The 15,323-nt window shown below is 41.9% G+C and overlaps 1 protein-coding gene across 1 annotated transcript in view; it reads left to right on the top strand.

Moving 5' to 3' along the window:
• Positions 1–15,323, top strand: part of LOC308310216 (uncharacterized protein) — a 131,041-nt gene that overhangs the window by 104,338 nt on the left and 11,380 nt on the right. The window contains exons 29-44 of the mRNA XM_080756430.1: positions 2,965–3,018; positions 4,775–4,819; positions 5,034–5,078; positions 5,720–5,773; positions 9,474–9,527; positions 10,117–10,170; positions 10,446–10,499; positions 10,787–10,840; positions 11,007–11,114; positions 11,289–11,342; positions 11,700–11,807; positions 12,685–12,738; positions 12,836–12,889; positions 14,312–14,368; positions 14,836–14,889; positions 14,991–15,044. Of these exons, the coding sequence (XP_080612556.1) occupies positions 2,965–3,018; positions 4,775–4,819; positions 5,034–5,078; positions 5,720–5,773; positions 9,474–9,527; positions 10,117–10,170; positions 10,446–10,499; positions 10,787–10,840; positions 11,007–11,114; positions 11,289–11,342; positions 11,700–11,807; positions 12,685–12,738; positions 12,836–12,889; positions 14,312–14,368; positions 14,836–14,889; positions 14,991–15,044 (957 nt within the window). The remainder of the gene's footprint in view (positions 1–2,964; positions 3,019–4,774; positions 4,820–5,033; positions 5,079–5,719; positions 5,774–9,473; positions 9,528–10,116; positions 10,171–10,445; positions 10,500–10,786; positions 10,841–11,006; positions 11,115–11,288; positions 11,343–11,699; positions 11,808–12,684; positions 12,739–12,835; positions 12,890–14,311; positions 14,369–14,835; positions 14,890–14,990; positions 15,045–15,323) is intronic.

Genomic DNA, 15,323 nt, shown 5'->3' with positions numbered 1-15,323 from the left:
GTCGGCAGTTTCCTCTGCCTGGTCCCTTCATGACCAACACTGGCTCGTAACCCATTTAGGCCTGACCTAAAAATGTAAAGAAAATCTTCTAAATCCTCCAGTTTTCTGAAATAAATATTTTTTCACGATTTTTCAAAAATAGCTTGTAGATCTGCTATTTTTCAATAGCTAAATGATGACATAATGTTTAAAACACCAAAAGGGGTTCCCGCCCAAAATGGCCATGCAACCTGACTCTATAAGTCCTCACATGGTGGAACTTCTCCCACACATGTACTATTACTATGCATTACTATGCAATACATTTGTACCATTTATATATGGCCATGTTTGGACAAAAATTGAAAAAGAACCACCGCTCATCCGCTGAAAAAACTGGAGGTGCTGGAGCCACAAAGGGAACGCACACTCAGATCTGCGCACAATCAATTTATTTGGCAAGCTTTCGGTCTACTGACCTTCTTCAGGCATGGCCATGTTTAACCTTAATAAAGCCTGAGTTATATACAAGTATAATTAAGTCGTAACTCCAACCCTAAGCATTAAACATAATCTCTAAATGCTTAAACCTAACCCTAAACCCAAACTGAATCTTTACCTAATTGTAAAACAACCAATAATTTAAAACGACCATTCCTCACCATGTAATGTTTTCAAATTGACTCCCACTGGCGTGGGAAGTAGACACGCACGCACGCACGCACGCACACACACACGAACGCACACACACACGCACAGAGGTTGACAAGCTATTTAATGACAATATCATCAGTTCCTGATGTTGTAATGTCTTGTAGTTTTAGGCCCTGAGCCTGAACATACCAAATTAGTATTTATTGTTGGACTCTGTGAGTCTACTCTATAAAAGAATTTTCACTCCCAGTCCCACTTAACACTGATGATTTTACCACACACACACACACACACACACACACACACACACACACATATGGTACTGCACTGGTTTTATACTTACATGGAAATATGAATGCTGTGGTCGACCACACTGCGTTCATTTACATCTCCATGTGTCTCTGCCTTCTCTTAGCCTCTTCTTCTGGCTGCTTAAAGGAATCATCATAATGATGACATATCATTGTACAGTACACCTTCTCATGGTGACACTACTGTATATGGCATAAACATCCTCGGCTAATGGCGCCCACCTTCAAGAACATGCTCCTCAGATGTAATTGTACATCTTGTACAATCACGGTGGAATTATACCCTTTTATATCTTTCTTGTATTTCCTCGTTTTGATGTTTTCCCCGTGTTCATTTCTTGGTTCTGTGCATATAGTCAGTCAGTCAGTCAGTCAGTCAGTCAGTCAGTCAGTCAGTCAGTAAAAGCTAGGCAGGGGGTCCAGACTAAGTGATTCATTGGCGGCAGTGGCTCAGGGGTAGAGTGGCTGGTAGCGTGGCCGGATGGGAACCGTGAGGTTCCCAGTTCAATCCCAGGCTCCCCCCAGAGTTGGTGTCGAAGAGCAAGACTCTGAACCCCTAATTGCTCCCGATGTGCAGGTTGGTGCCTCGCATGGTTTCCTCTGCCATCGGTGTATGAATGTGTGTATGAATGGGTGAATGTATTGCACAATCTACTGTATGTATTTTTGGATAAAAGCACTATACAGTACATGATTTACCAATTACCAATAGTTAGGAACCAAATGGACACTTTCGGATCTGTAGCTCTGAGAGTGCACAAATGGACTGGGTACAAGTAATTGCATAAATAAATGTAGTTGTCCTACGTAAAGTTGTCCCTTGTGTGAGTGGATGTTGTTGCCGCGGCCCAATGAGGTGAAATAATGGATCCAGTAGCTAATGGGGCTATGTCAACCCAGACAGGAATGTTAATGAGTGAGGTATAATAGGCTTATAGCGGTGTCCCCCGTGGGCCATGCCAGGGCCCGCTGGGGGCCCCGGTCGTCGTACAATAATCTGTAGCGTGGCTGCGTCGTCACACTGAATTCCATTCCTATTTCCTACTTATAAAACACACTTTCAACCCGGCGTTCAAATAGCAGATCTACCAGCAGCTCACTGTCGTATGATCATTAACGGCCCTAATGATCCTTGGTTTTCCATTATTCATGGTCATATTATTCAACATCGGCCGATTGTGAGTGTGACTCCTCCTGCAACGTCATCAGTCATCAGGCAGATTCTTCTCCATGTCAGTGAGCGAGGTCTTTCCATAGTGTGTGTGCGTGTGTGCGTGTGTGCGTGCGTGTGTGTGCGTGTGTGTGTGTGTGTGTGTGTGTGTGTGTGTGTGTGTGTGTGTGTGTGTGTGTGTGTGTGTGTGTGTGTGTGTGCGTGCGTGTGTGTGCGTGTGTGTGTGTGGTGTCTTCAGGTGCACAGCAGATGGACTGTCAGACTGTCTGACTCACGTCTATTATCAGCAAGTTTAAAATACTCCAGATTGATTCTGTTTGACAGACGAGCCCAAAGTAACACAAACATTCAGACTGTGTGTGTGTGTGTGTGTGTGTGTGTGTGTGTGTGTGTGCGTGCCCATATACAGGCCATTGTGCATAAAGAAAGCAATTCAGGCTGCAGTAACCTGTGTAGATTACTGCCATGTGTGGCAACCTGCTGAGTGACACAGTGTCATCTCTCTCTCTCTCTCTCTCTCTCTCTCTCTCTCTCTCTCTCTCTCTCTCTCTGTCATTCACTCAATCACTCACTCTTTCTCTATCTGTCTGCCTCTCTTTCTGCCCCTGCCACTGTGTGCGCGAGAGAGAAAGAGAAGAGGGAGAGAGTTGAACTTTTACAAACTGATAAATGAACACTGATCATTTTCTCTGCCCCCTCCAAGAAAAAAGCATGCACATAATTTCATGCCTGCACTGCATACTTATGTCATTGCAAAGCAACCCCCACATCGAACTCTATAGAAGTGCTTGTGTGTGTTGTGGATTAGAGTGACCTCTGTTGGTGACAAGACAGCTGTCTCTGTTTCAGGGAGCGAGAGGACCTGATGGGCTGACGGGAGAGCTGGGATTAGAAGGCAAGAAGGTAAGACTAATCTGTGCAGGGGGGGGGGTCTTTACCATATCCCAGCAAAGCGCTCTTAACTACTTGATTCTTAGCGTCCCCATTCTGGGGTTTTCTGAAAATGCCTGATCTATTAGCTCACAACTAGGGTGACCAGATCCAAACTGTTCATTTGAGGGACAGAATTATCGCTTGTGTGGGACAATTTGGACGGGGAGACAGGACGAGACGGAGTATTACTAAGTTGCTATTAAATGCCTTGATGTCATATTCGACCATAGGCCTAATATTGCCTATCATTCTGTAATTAAACCCCTCTGGCGTCTCACATTTTGTTTTAAAATGGTCATTTTGGTCATGGGTGGTATGGTCAACTTGGTACAGTGTAGCCTAAGAGATATTTCTCTCTCATGTTATCTTAACATGCTTAAAATCACATCTTGCAGGAAAAGAGAAAACCAACTTTTTGGGGACTAACTATTAGGGCATTTGAACACTGATGCCTGCCTGCCAGTCACAATGTGGGACAGGGTCTCGATTTGTGGGACGCCTGAAAAGTCTTTGAGACGAGGGACTGACCCATGCAAAGGGGGACATCTGGTCTCCGTACTCACAACCAGTGTTGGGCAAGTTACTTTAAAAAAATAACTAGTTACTTAATTTCAAAAGTACTTTACTGATTACTTACACCAAAAAGTAATGCGTTACTGTGAAAAAAGATCACACCCGTGTGAACTGAGTGGTGCAACTCTGTGTGGGGGTCCCCGGAAATCCAGACCCATAGGAACGCACTCAGGGTGCCAGCCTGGTTCCCGGGAGCCGCCCCATGTCCGAAACGGAGTTACCCTTTGGGGGTCCCCGGAACATCCAGACCCCCAGGAACGCGCCCAGGGGGCCGGGCCGGTTCCCGGCGAGCCGCTCTGCGTCCAAAACGCTTACTGATGAAAATATTCTATTTCCGTGCTCAGACCCAGGGACACAGGGACACAGCCAGCCAGCCAGGGACACACAAAGCTGTCTATAGGAGTGGTTCGTTGCACCAGTCAAAAAGAAAAAAAGGGCTCTCACTTCCAGGCCATTCATGCCTTCATTTCAGTTATTGATAATAATACTGGTGGTGACTAGTGGTGATTTTGATGATGCTAGGCCTATCAATACATATTGTTATAGCAAAGAACAACACAAGTAGGCTACTGTACAACCAACACAACATGGGGGTTCCAGTTCCACTGCTCCAGTGAATGTTGTGTGCGGTGCAGATAGCTCATACGGTAGCTGCTCTTATTGGTGGTGGTGGCAAAACAAAGTAAGACCAAAACCAGAATTAACACACACACACACACACACACTCACTCACTCACTCACTCACTCACTCACTCACTCACTCACTCACTCACTCACAGACACACACTGCTCCTCCTCCCCTCTCTCCCAGAACAGCAGTTTGTGACATGTATCGATCCCTGCACTGTTTCCACACTGCAGGCAATCTGCTCACAAGCATACTTGCACTAGTCCTTGCACTAGTGTGTTCTTGCTTAATGTAAATCGCTCTGGATTAAGAGCGTCTGCTAAATGCCTAAATTGTCAATTGTAAATTGCACTGGCCAATCACAGTGCGTCCTTGCGCCAATCAAAGCCAATCAAACAAAGCCAATCAAACAAAGCCAATCAAACAAAGCCATGGGTAAATTAACTGGAATAGGAAAAGGGTATGCCACCTTCGTCAAACCTGGACCTACAGTCATTTAACGCTCATCCCTCTCATTCTCCACAGGGCCCTGAGGGTCCTCCTGGAAAATTAGGATTTCCTGGACAACAGGTGAAATGATTGCTTTATGTATTTTGTATCATTCTCATGTATTTTACTGCTATACTTTCAGTATGTTTCTGTTCTGTGGCTGTTCAGGGCTATTGGCGGCACTGCAGTGTGACTTCTAATGCTGCTGCAGAACATTAGTGTTCTATTTGTTCAATCCTGGGGTAATCCTGTAAAGATATTAATTACCATCATTGTTGTAACATCGTCACCACAGGGCAAGATCGGAGAATCAGGAGAAACCGGGGCCAAAGGTTTTCCTGTAAGTTTGTCTGTCTGTCTGTCTGTCTGTCTGTCTGTCTGTCTGTCTGTCTGTCTGTCTGTCTGTCTGTCTGTCTGTCTGTCTGTCTGTCTGTCTGTCTGTCTGTCTGTCTGTCTCATTCTCTCTCTCTCATTCTGTGTGTCTCTGTTTCTGAGTGTTTGTCTGTCTGCCTTTGTTACTCTCTTTTATATGAACATACTGTATGTGGGTTTGTAAGTGGTTTTGTGTGACACACGCACACACACACGCACGCACGCACACACGCACACATGCACGCACGCACCCAATGATGTGAGAAACATGACTTAGCATCTCAGAGGTCACCCATAAAAGCACGTTTACAATGTTTTCCCCCCCCCCATTTACTACGCTGGTCTCTCTAAACACTGTATGTTGGCCAGACCCGGAGAGCTTTAGTACAAAGGTCTTAACATTTAAAGCATAATTGGTTTTGCCACTTGAGAGTTGCACATTGTAAACTGTCTAAATGTTGAATGGTGCTTCTGTTCTTTGATGCTGTAGTGAAAGCTTTACAGCAGCCCATGGGCGTGTTTGAATGTGTTTATTTTGAGTTCATTGCATGACATCTCTCTCGCTTTCTCTCTCTCTCTCTCCCTCTCTCTCTCTCTCTGTCTCTCTAGGGTATCCAAGGACCTTCAGGACCCCCAGGAGACAAGGGAATAGCCGGCGAGCCAGTGAGTCCTTCCTTTCGTTCACTATTCTTCTCGGTATCTTTGTATTTTTCAGTGGTGGAAAAAGTGCAATTTTGTTTTTGACTTAAGTAAAAGTATAAATACTAAAATGTAGAAGTACTCTGTTACCAGTAAAAGTCCGGAATTAAAAATGTACTTGAGTAAAAGTACAAAAGTACTGGTATCAAAATGTACTCAAATCAAAAATAGCCAATCTACAACTAACTAGTAACTAAAAGTTTTTAAATAATTGTAGTGGAGTAAAAGTGCAATATCTGCCTCTGAGATGTAGTGTAGAAGAAAAAGTACTGAGAATTGTAAACTGTACTCCAGTACAGTGAAATTACCTCAAAATTCTACCTCAAATTATTTCGCTCTCAAATGCTTCCTTTCTACCCTTCACAGCTTATTAAGCACTTTCAACCTGTGCTTTTATGCAAGTAGTAGGTATCTGCCCCTGAGGGATAAACTGTTCATTACAAATGGAGAACAGCATGATATACAGCAGTGTGTCCAATGTCGGACAATGTCTTGCGAGCAAAACGTTGCAGTAGATGTCAAACATTGAACCAATCCGAGCGTGTACAGTACATGCAGCACTCTATGAAAACACCGCGCACAGGTGTAAACACACAACAGTGTTGTTTTAGTCGACTATGACAAAAGATGTTCGTCGACTACCTTTTTTCACTGACGAAAACTAAATGAAAACTAAGCTATGACGACTAAAACTAAAACATATTGACAATTTCGTCAACAAATAAAAAAACTAGACTAAAATGTTAGGAAGGCACTAGTGGACAAGCAATCTAGTATATGTCAGTTTACACTTGGTTGCATGCGAAACTAGCCAATTCAGCAAGTGTAAAATCAATCATTACGACGGCATCAAGGCCCGCCAAAATACATTTTAGTCAGACTAAAATCTTATGATATTTAGTCGACTAAAACTAGAGTACTAGACTAACACTAAAACATGAGACGCAACTAAAATGTGACTAAAACTAAATGAACACTGTATCAACACAATAGCATCCCAACAATAGCTTTGGGCGGAGGAGAAAGATGGCCTGCCTACAGTATCAGTATGCCGCAGCCTTTAACCTCTATCGCCCTGTGTTTTTAGTTGGAGCAGGGGTTCTCACAGTGGGACGGACCCTCAGGGTTCTTTGATGCATGGGATTCCAAATGGACCCTTATACAGAGGTCTGTCACTCTGTATATCAGGGTGGAACCAAATGGACCCTTATACAGAGGTCTGTCACTCTGTATATCAGGGTGGAACCAAATGGACCCTTATACAGAGGTCTGTCACTCTGTATATCAGGGTGGAACCAAATGGACCCTTATACAGAGGTCTGTCACTCTGTATATCAGGGTGGAACCAAATGGACCCTTATACAGAGGTCTGTCACTCTGTATATCAGGGTGGAACCAAATGGACCCTTATACAGAGGTCTGTCACTCTGTATATCAGGGTGGAACCAAATGGACCCTTATACAGAGGTCTGTCACTCTGTAAATCAGGGTGGAACCAAATGAACCCGTACGGGCACATTTTTGTTCCATTTGTATACTCTCTGAGTTATGGTGGTCACATGGAAATAAAAATTGCATAAGCTATATAGAGAGTAGAGACATATTATCTATATATCCACATATATGCACATGTATGAACCTGAATGTCATATATTCAGGTTCAGCAGCATAGGCTATATTCTGCATATACTGCATTATACTTCTGCATATACTTCGGCATAATATTTTAATATATTAAAATTAAAACCATAGCACCACCATTAGCCTTCTCATGGCACACACCCCCTAGAAGGTGCTCGCGCACCACAAGGGGTGCATGCACCACAGTTTGTTTGTTTGTTTATTTATTTAACTATTTTATTTATTTATTTATTTGGGAACCACTGGTTTAGAGTAAAGTCTTTGGGGGGAAAAGGTAAAAACAGGAGCTTTTTTAAATTTTATTTTGCAGGCTAATGTTTTTTGGCCAGTGCTGTTAACTGAGGAGATTTCTCGTCCAGCAGCAGTGCCTTTATAAGTCATGTATTAATGTCTGTTAAAGATTTATTAGCCTGTATTAAATGTTTCCTATGGGTCAGCCAGAAAAATGTCTCATTTTTCACGCATCTGGTCTGGAATAGCAGGCGAGAAACAGGCCCGCTGGCGAGCTATAGTAGGTCACTGACTTGATAGATGTTCAATAGAGATGCAGGTTATTGAAAGAAATGCATCATCCGAGCACGTCAGGTATAGAGAGGGATTTAGAAGGATTTCCTATTCCACTGTCACAGTGGTGTCAAAGTGGGGACCCAACTTCCAACATATTTTGCAGAAACTAAATCTACTAATCAAATGATTCCCGAGCGTGGCTCCTTGGCTGCGGCTCACTGCTCCAAGAGATGGGTCAAATGCGGAGAACAAATTTCACTGCGGTAACGTGTGTGACTTTGACTTTGCAGGGCCTGGGTAGGCAACCTGACCTGCACTCAGAGGAACGCACTTCTTTTTTGTCTTTATCTGTTGTGAGCAGGACGTCTTTTCTGCCAGTAGTACTATATAAATCACACTTTTGTGAAGTGAGGGGCGCGCCCAGAAGTTTGGGGGCATGTTGATGTTCTCCTGTCCTGTTTTTTTTATAAATGTAGTACAAGTCATTACCCTAAACAAACATTAAAGTCCATAGACTTGGCTGGCAAGTCAACAAACATTAAAGTCTTTGGCTGGCACAAATTACATCATAAGTTACCCTAAACAAATATTAAAGTATGTAGACTTTGGCTGGGATGGGAAATGTATTTTTAATTATAAGCGTTTGCATTGGACTAGTATTATGTAGGGACCAAAGGTAATTTGTAATAATCACGGAGGACGTCTGTTCTTTTTTATCTTGTGCGAATCGACCATGCCTGTAATTTGGTCTAATAATAATTTCAGGCCAAATGAACTTACCATATTTCAGCAAACACAGTGGTCCTATGATTATAGTAGTCCTGTGCAAAGTGTTTTGTTTTTTGTTTTTTTTTGCACTCCGTGTGACAGACTGACACAAGGACAGACATAGTCCTCCCTTTATAGGAGACGGTGTACACCGCTCAAAAAAGCTAAAATATCTTAACAATAACAATTTTAGCAAGCGATTAAAATTCAACTCATATCTGTACACTACACATGTAAACAACATGATTGGACCACTCCGGTCTTATCAGTCAGGTTGAGGTTAGTTTTAAAACTTTTATGTTTCAATCATTTCTCATTCTCTCTGGTTAAAATAAGTTTGAGTTGACAATATCAGTGGGATTTTAAGTAGAATAACCCCACAAATAAACTCTCAGTCGAGTAGGCTACACATAATATAATACTCATATAGTATGAGTATTATAGTAGGCTACACATAATATGATTAGCCTACTCGACTGAGAGTTTATTTATGGGCTTATTCTACTTGGAAGTCAGTCCAGATCTTTTCTTACTAGCAGTATACTGTAGCAGTCGGAACGCACAGAACATTCAATGATGTTCCATTGAAAATGAATGAATGGTGGCCTGAAGCTTTGTAGCTGCCAGTGTGAACACAACAGCAGACTTGCATTAACTCTGTGGATGTGTAGGATATAGCAGACTGTACAATGCTGACATGGTTTTGATACTGCTGGTTAAACTCGATGCTTGTGTTGGTGTCAAACAGGGACCATCTGGGCCTCCAGGGACCATGGGACCACTGGGAGAAATGGGTCTGAAGGTGAGGAAATGATCCGGAGGTACATTATTTGTCTATGGGACCTGTCTATGGGACCCGGCGACTACCGGCGATAGCAGGCGAGCGGCCGATAGTAAAAGTGGGCGGAGGAACGTCGCCCAAAAAGATAAAAATAATTCATCTTTTCAGGCAATAGGGCGATTAGGCAATTTGCCGGCCGATGCTCTTGCCCCAATGCATTTCCAATGGAATTCACATGGTTTGACACAACATTTGTGTTGTACGGCTTTCGGCTGTGTTTCGACTGCCCTCCACCCCCTCATACAACAAAAATGGTGTGTCAAACCAGGTGACTCCCATTGGAAATGAATTGCGAGCTTGCATCAGTAAATAAGTCTCATGCATTAGCTATACATCAGTCTGTTGTAAAGGTGTGAGTCAGGCCTAACTTGGTTATGTGTGCTTGGCTTGTTGATTCTGAGCCAGGGAGACATCTGCACCTCATTCTAATGAATCATTAATGATCTCTGATTGAAATAAACCGTACTATTAAACCAATTAACCTACATTATGGATGATCCCTTTGACCTAGAGGAAAATGCTTCAATGATCTTCTGTGCCATGTTTACAGGGTCCCCCTGGCAAGGTGGGAGAACCAGGACTGCATGGAGAGGCAGGAGAGAAGGTGAGACACACGCACGTGTGAGCGCACACACACACACACACACACACACACATACACGCGCACGCACGCACGCACACATGTACACACACAATGACTCTTCAGTTTGCTGTTTTCGTGCGGTAATTATTTTTCCAGGGTATCAAGCTGTTCAAGTTTATCATTCAGGATTTATTGGTATACATAAATGGGCTTATTGTTACATGTGTTCCATTGTCTGACACATGTTTGCAATCATGTTGAAGGTAATTTACTGTCTTCTTTCCTGTTTGTGGCAGGGAGCTCTAGGGGCCATTGGGAACATGGGAGAGCAGGGACTAATAGGACCGCGGGTCAGTATGTCATATAAAATCAATCATAAAGGATTCCAAACTTGATTGTATGTTATCATGTCCTTCTTTGCTACTATTTCTTCTTCTTCTTCTTCTTCTTCATACAATTTCAATGCCGTGGCCATTATTTTTGTGCTTGTTTTACAATTTTCATCTCTTGTTTATGTTTATGCATTTTGTAACTGTAATGGGTTCTATAAAGATCGTTATTACTAATATATTACTATCTATACAGACAGATCTTTATTAAATCCATCTTATTGCCATTATTATTCATGTTTATGCAGGGAGAGCTAGGTTTGGAAGGAGAGGCTGGTCTCGCAGGTCCTGATGGAACCAAGGCAAGTTCTTTTCACCAGATGTAGTCGCTGTTAACAGCAACTGGTTGGTAGAAGCATACCACCGTGATGCAGCGTTTTGAGTTCTGTCCAAGTCTAACACACTAGTATTCATGGTTACGTTACGATGCACATGCTTTAATGCTATTTCTGTCGTGTTCATGTCTAGGGTGAAAAGGGTGATATGGGCCAGGAGGGTGACAGAGGTGACAAGGGTGAAATTGGACTAAAGGGAAAAGAAGGCATGCCAGGAGATCCCGGACTCACTGGCGTCAGGGTGCGTGGCCTGTCTTAGTGTATTCTAGCATAGCTTATGTTATCTGCTGTATTACAATTCATGTCTAGGGCCTGTCTTAGTGTATTTTAGCATAGCTTATGTTATCTGCTGTATTACAATGCATGTCTAGGGCTGAAACCACCTACAGCTGTTCCTGCCTTTGTCTTTCTCTAGGGTCAAGAGGGCAAACATGGAAAGCTCGGAGAAAGAGGCAAACTTGGACCAAAGGTAATTGGGTCACACATTTTCACCACTATCAATGTCAAAGACAATGGCTAGCTGATAGCCATCTATTTGGTCTGTCGGTCTGTCGTCTGTTAAATGTTTCCAGTGTGTTTTATACATACAGTTCATATTTCACATGAATTCTATAATGGTCAAAGTCAAAGATGGGGCTGAAACCTAGCCAACATTTGGAGTCGTATATATAATATATCATAGACGACGGACATCATCACATGTCACATGACTCGCGTCACACAGGCTGCCCACATGAAGACAGAGTTCCACATTAGTGTCATGCCGTTTACCATAATGGATCCGTATCCGGTGTTTTGTAATAATTGTGCGTTATGGCATGTCTAGGGGGCCAAAGGTCACATGGGTCACCTTGGAGAGACTGGACCCGTTGGGAAGACGGGACCGCCAGGGTTTGTGGGGCAGAAAGGGACCAGAGGAACCATTGGACCTGTGGTAATGTACACTTGTAAAGCATGTCTAATATTGAACAGATTCTACAAATGTCTTCTAAATCCTGATTTAGCCTGATTCATCATACATCACATTTCGTGCTCAGCCAATAAAATCATCACAAATTCGGCCAATCACTTAAAGTGTCTTCACTTTTCTGCCCTCACTTTTATCTTCAACATGTACTTTGCTCAGCCAATCAAATCATCACTATGGGGGTGATCAGCCAATCATCAGCCAATGTTTGTGTTCACACAAACTCAGAAAGCTGGGCATAGGAGTGGAGCAAAAAAAAAAATATTTAATGTTTTATGTGGTTAATATTAGATTATAGAGATTATGCACATCGAGTGGGTATAGTGTTAAAGGATTTATGACATTCATTTTCATTTCTTTTTCTTTTTCTTTTTTCTTTTATGACCTCAATTACACCCAAAAAACCTGAACTTTGAACATTCAGTGGATTTTCTGTGGTCTGAAGTTTTCTTTGGGGTTTGGAAGCCTTTTGAGCTACAATGAAAACAGGCAACACAGTGAAAACAGTGACATCTGCTGGCAAATCCCATTGACATATATGGGATTTGCAGGCTCTTACATCACAAACTGCCGGCAAATCAGAGCACCTGTTTGAGCCAGAAAACCCCAGATCACAGAAAATCTACTGAATGTTAAAAGTTCATGTTTTTTGGGTGCAATTGAGATTAGAAAACCTTGCAGGCTTTAATGTCACAATCCCTTTAACGTTGTTTAATGCAATCAGATAGGACTTTTCTGTTTGAATGTATGGGCTATCAAGGTCAGGAAATTAGTTTTTTGACACTCGTCGTTCATACCCTCTATTGGTAATATGACTAAAGATATGATGTATTGATCTCTTCAGGGTGCTCCTGGTCGCATGGGTCAGCATGGCGAGGTTGGCCTGGCTGGTTATGAGGTGAGTTTACCTCCATGCTGCAACACTGTCATGCATATCAAGTCAATTAGTTGTAATTTCCTCTTTCAACCCACCGGTCTGTTTTATGACATCACAGGGCCATCAGGGAGCCTCAGGCCCACTTGGGCGTCCAGGACCAAAAGGTGAAAAGGTACACTGTGTTCCCTTTGTGTCTAAAGCTGTTGATCTCCTTGGTTCTACTTTTCAAGGGGTAGTTAATGCATGGTGAGCTGTTCATGGTTGAGAAATTATCCCTGACACGGTGATTAGAGCCTGACACGAAGCAGGTTAATGGTTAATTATCCTACTTATTACCTGGCTACTTAATAAAGAAATGAATAAGTTGACACAAAATGTAACAACGACATTATTTCATTGGTTGAATTGCTTACGGTAAAGAAGATTGTCCATTAGAGATTATGCCAGGTGAGTCCAGTACAATACGGTCGGCCCGGAAAACCTTAGGAAATGTTAATAAAATATGAATCAATATTACAGTATGTTACGGCATTACCTGTTTCTCACCTCAAATGTCTTCACAATTATTCTTTAGTGTAATGTAAAAATTCATTATGTTTTTATTTACATGGCTGTCATGTTGAATACAGCAAAGACCAATTAAGCACCAAGATTTGATTGATCGAAAGATTGATTGATTCAGGTGCAAGCGGTTTGCTATCAAAAACAGACCGCTGAATTCACTTGACAGCGTGATGGATAAATAAAATGGGGATATGAGGTGGCAAATATTTTATATCAAACTATTCATATAGTTGATGCCTCTTTCACATGACAAATATAAATTGCACAATATTTAATAATATATATCACTTTCTGTGTGGAAGTACTCTTGGCACAAACAACATTGCAAAAATATATATTATATTTAAGAAATATATATTACTTATTTTCTTAAACCACTCCCAGAGTGTTATGGATCTTAACACCAACCAGATTTCCATATTGTCTGGATTGATCTCAATAGATTTATTTTTTAATTGCCACACATGTTTTTAATTTGAGTTGTGAATCAAACATCCCAAGAATACACCCCTCTCTCTCTGTAATCAGTTTATTCTCATAAAATGGGCTTTTGATGTCCTAGTGTTTTCTAAACAAACCTGCCATAAACACAACCAGGTTTTGTTTTTTTCTTGCCCAAAGGCAGACAAACCGCTTTATATTATACTAAATAGAGTCAGTATTACACATTTCGTTTTTTTCCAAACAAATCAAGTATGCATTTCAAGCCGTACAAAATCAACTTTTTCAAAAGATTTTCTAAAAGAAATTCCAAAACATTACAGAAATCAGATTTTTTTCCCCTAAAATAGCTGATCTACAAGCTCACAATGTGTCACATTGTGACACACTGTGATCAGTCTAGATTGGCTATTTTAGCTGTTCTAAATGTTTTGTATGTTTTGTATTATGTTCTCTTTTGGGTCATGAGCTGAAAAAGCTTGAACCACTGCTTAAATACTATCCAAAATAAGATCTTAGGAGATGTTTAAAAGGACTAATTCAGTGATTGATGTTGTGTTTATTTTGTGTATCTTCTCTTCTTCGGCAGGGCATGCAGGGAGATGATGGAAAGGTCGAAGGCCCTCCTGGGCCTCCGGGTAACATTGTGAGTAGCTTTACGTTCACTTAATTCTATGGTTTGCAATATTATTATTTTTAATCAGTGAAATAAATGTACTCGGGTGGCACTAATTGCAACTCTTTCATTCAATTTCTTTGTCATGTTATATTCTTCAAAAGGTTGGTTATCATTCATTCATAGCATCGTATGCTAGCTATGGTTTTTTATCTTGCACTTTTCTAAGCGAAGATTTGTGGTCGGGTAAAGGGGGTGCTTGGTTTCAGAAATCAGGGACCAAAACTAGTTTGAGAACCACTGTATAGTGTAAGGTTTATAGGCCGAAAATTAAGCGGTTAACTTCAAGTCATGATATGTACAGAGTGACAGTACAGTAATAACCAAATGCAGCTGAAGGATTAATTTAGCGACATTTGTACACTCTCTCAGGGTCATTAATGGAAAAATGATGATTTCACTGTACATGTTGGTCACCTTTTTCTCTGTTTTACCAGGGCACTCCAGGTAATCTGGGAGAGAGAGGTGAATCTGGAGACCCGGGATACATTGTGAGTATAAATATTCATGCCGTCAGTTCTGTTAATTAGTATCGATGCATAATGTAGTAATAGTAATAATGTGATAGTAATCTAATCTCACTCTTCCTCAGGGACTGGATGGTCTGGATGGATTAAGAGGCAAAGCCGGGGCCCCTGGATTACCTGTGAGTGTGGACATTTATACTTGTAATTTCCCTACACACGACACACACGTTCCACCCCACCACAGGGGGTGTAGTGCCCGGTGTCGAGTCGGTCAGACCCACGGTTGTCCAGAACCGCCCCAAAATAGCTGATCTTACAAGCTTGAGCTTGTAGATCAGCTATTTTTGCTATGACAGTATACGCAATGTGGCCCTCTGGAGTGAGTGTGGAAATATACTGTAGTGGCTCTCCATCTGCAAAGTTGCCCACCCCTGGTTTAGGCTAAATCACAGTGTACT

This window comes from Protomyctophum bolini, assembly GCF_963924005.1.
Source record: "Protomyctophum bolini genome assembly, chromosome: 22".
NCBI classification, from domain to species: domain Eukaryota; kingdom Metazoa; phylum Chordata; class Actinopteri; order Myctophiformes; family Myctophidae; genus Protomyctophum; species Protomyctophum bolini.
This window is presented reverse-complemented; position numbering and strand designations above follow the sequence as displayed.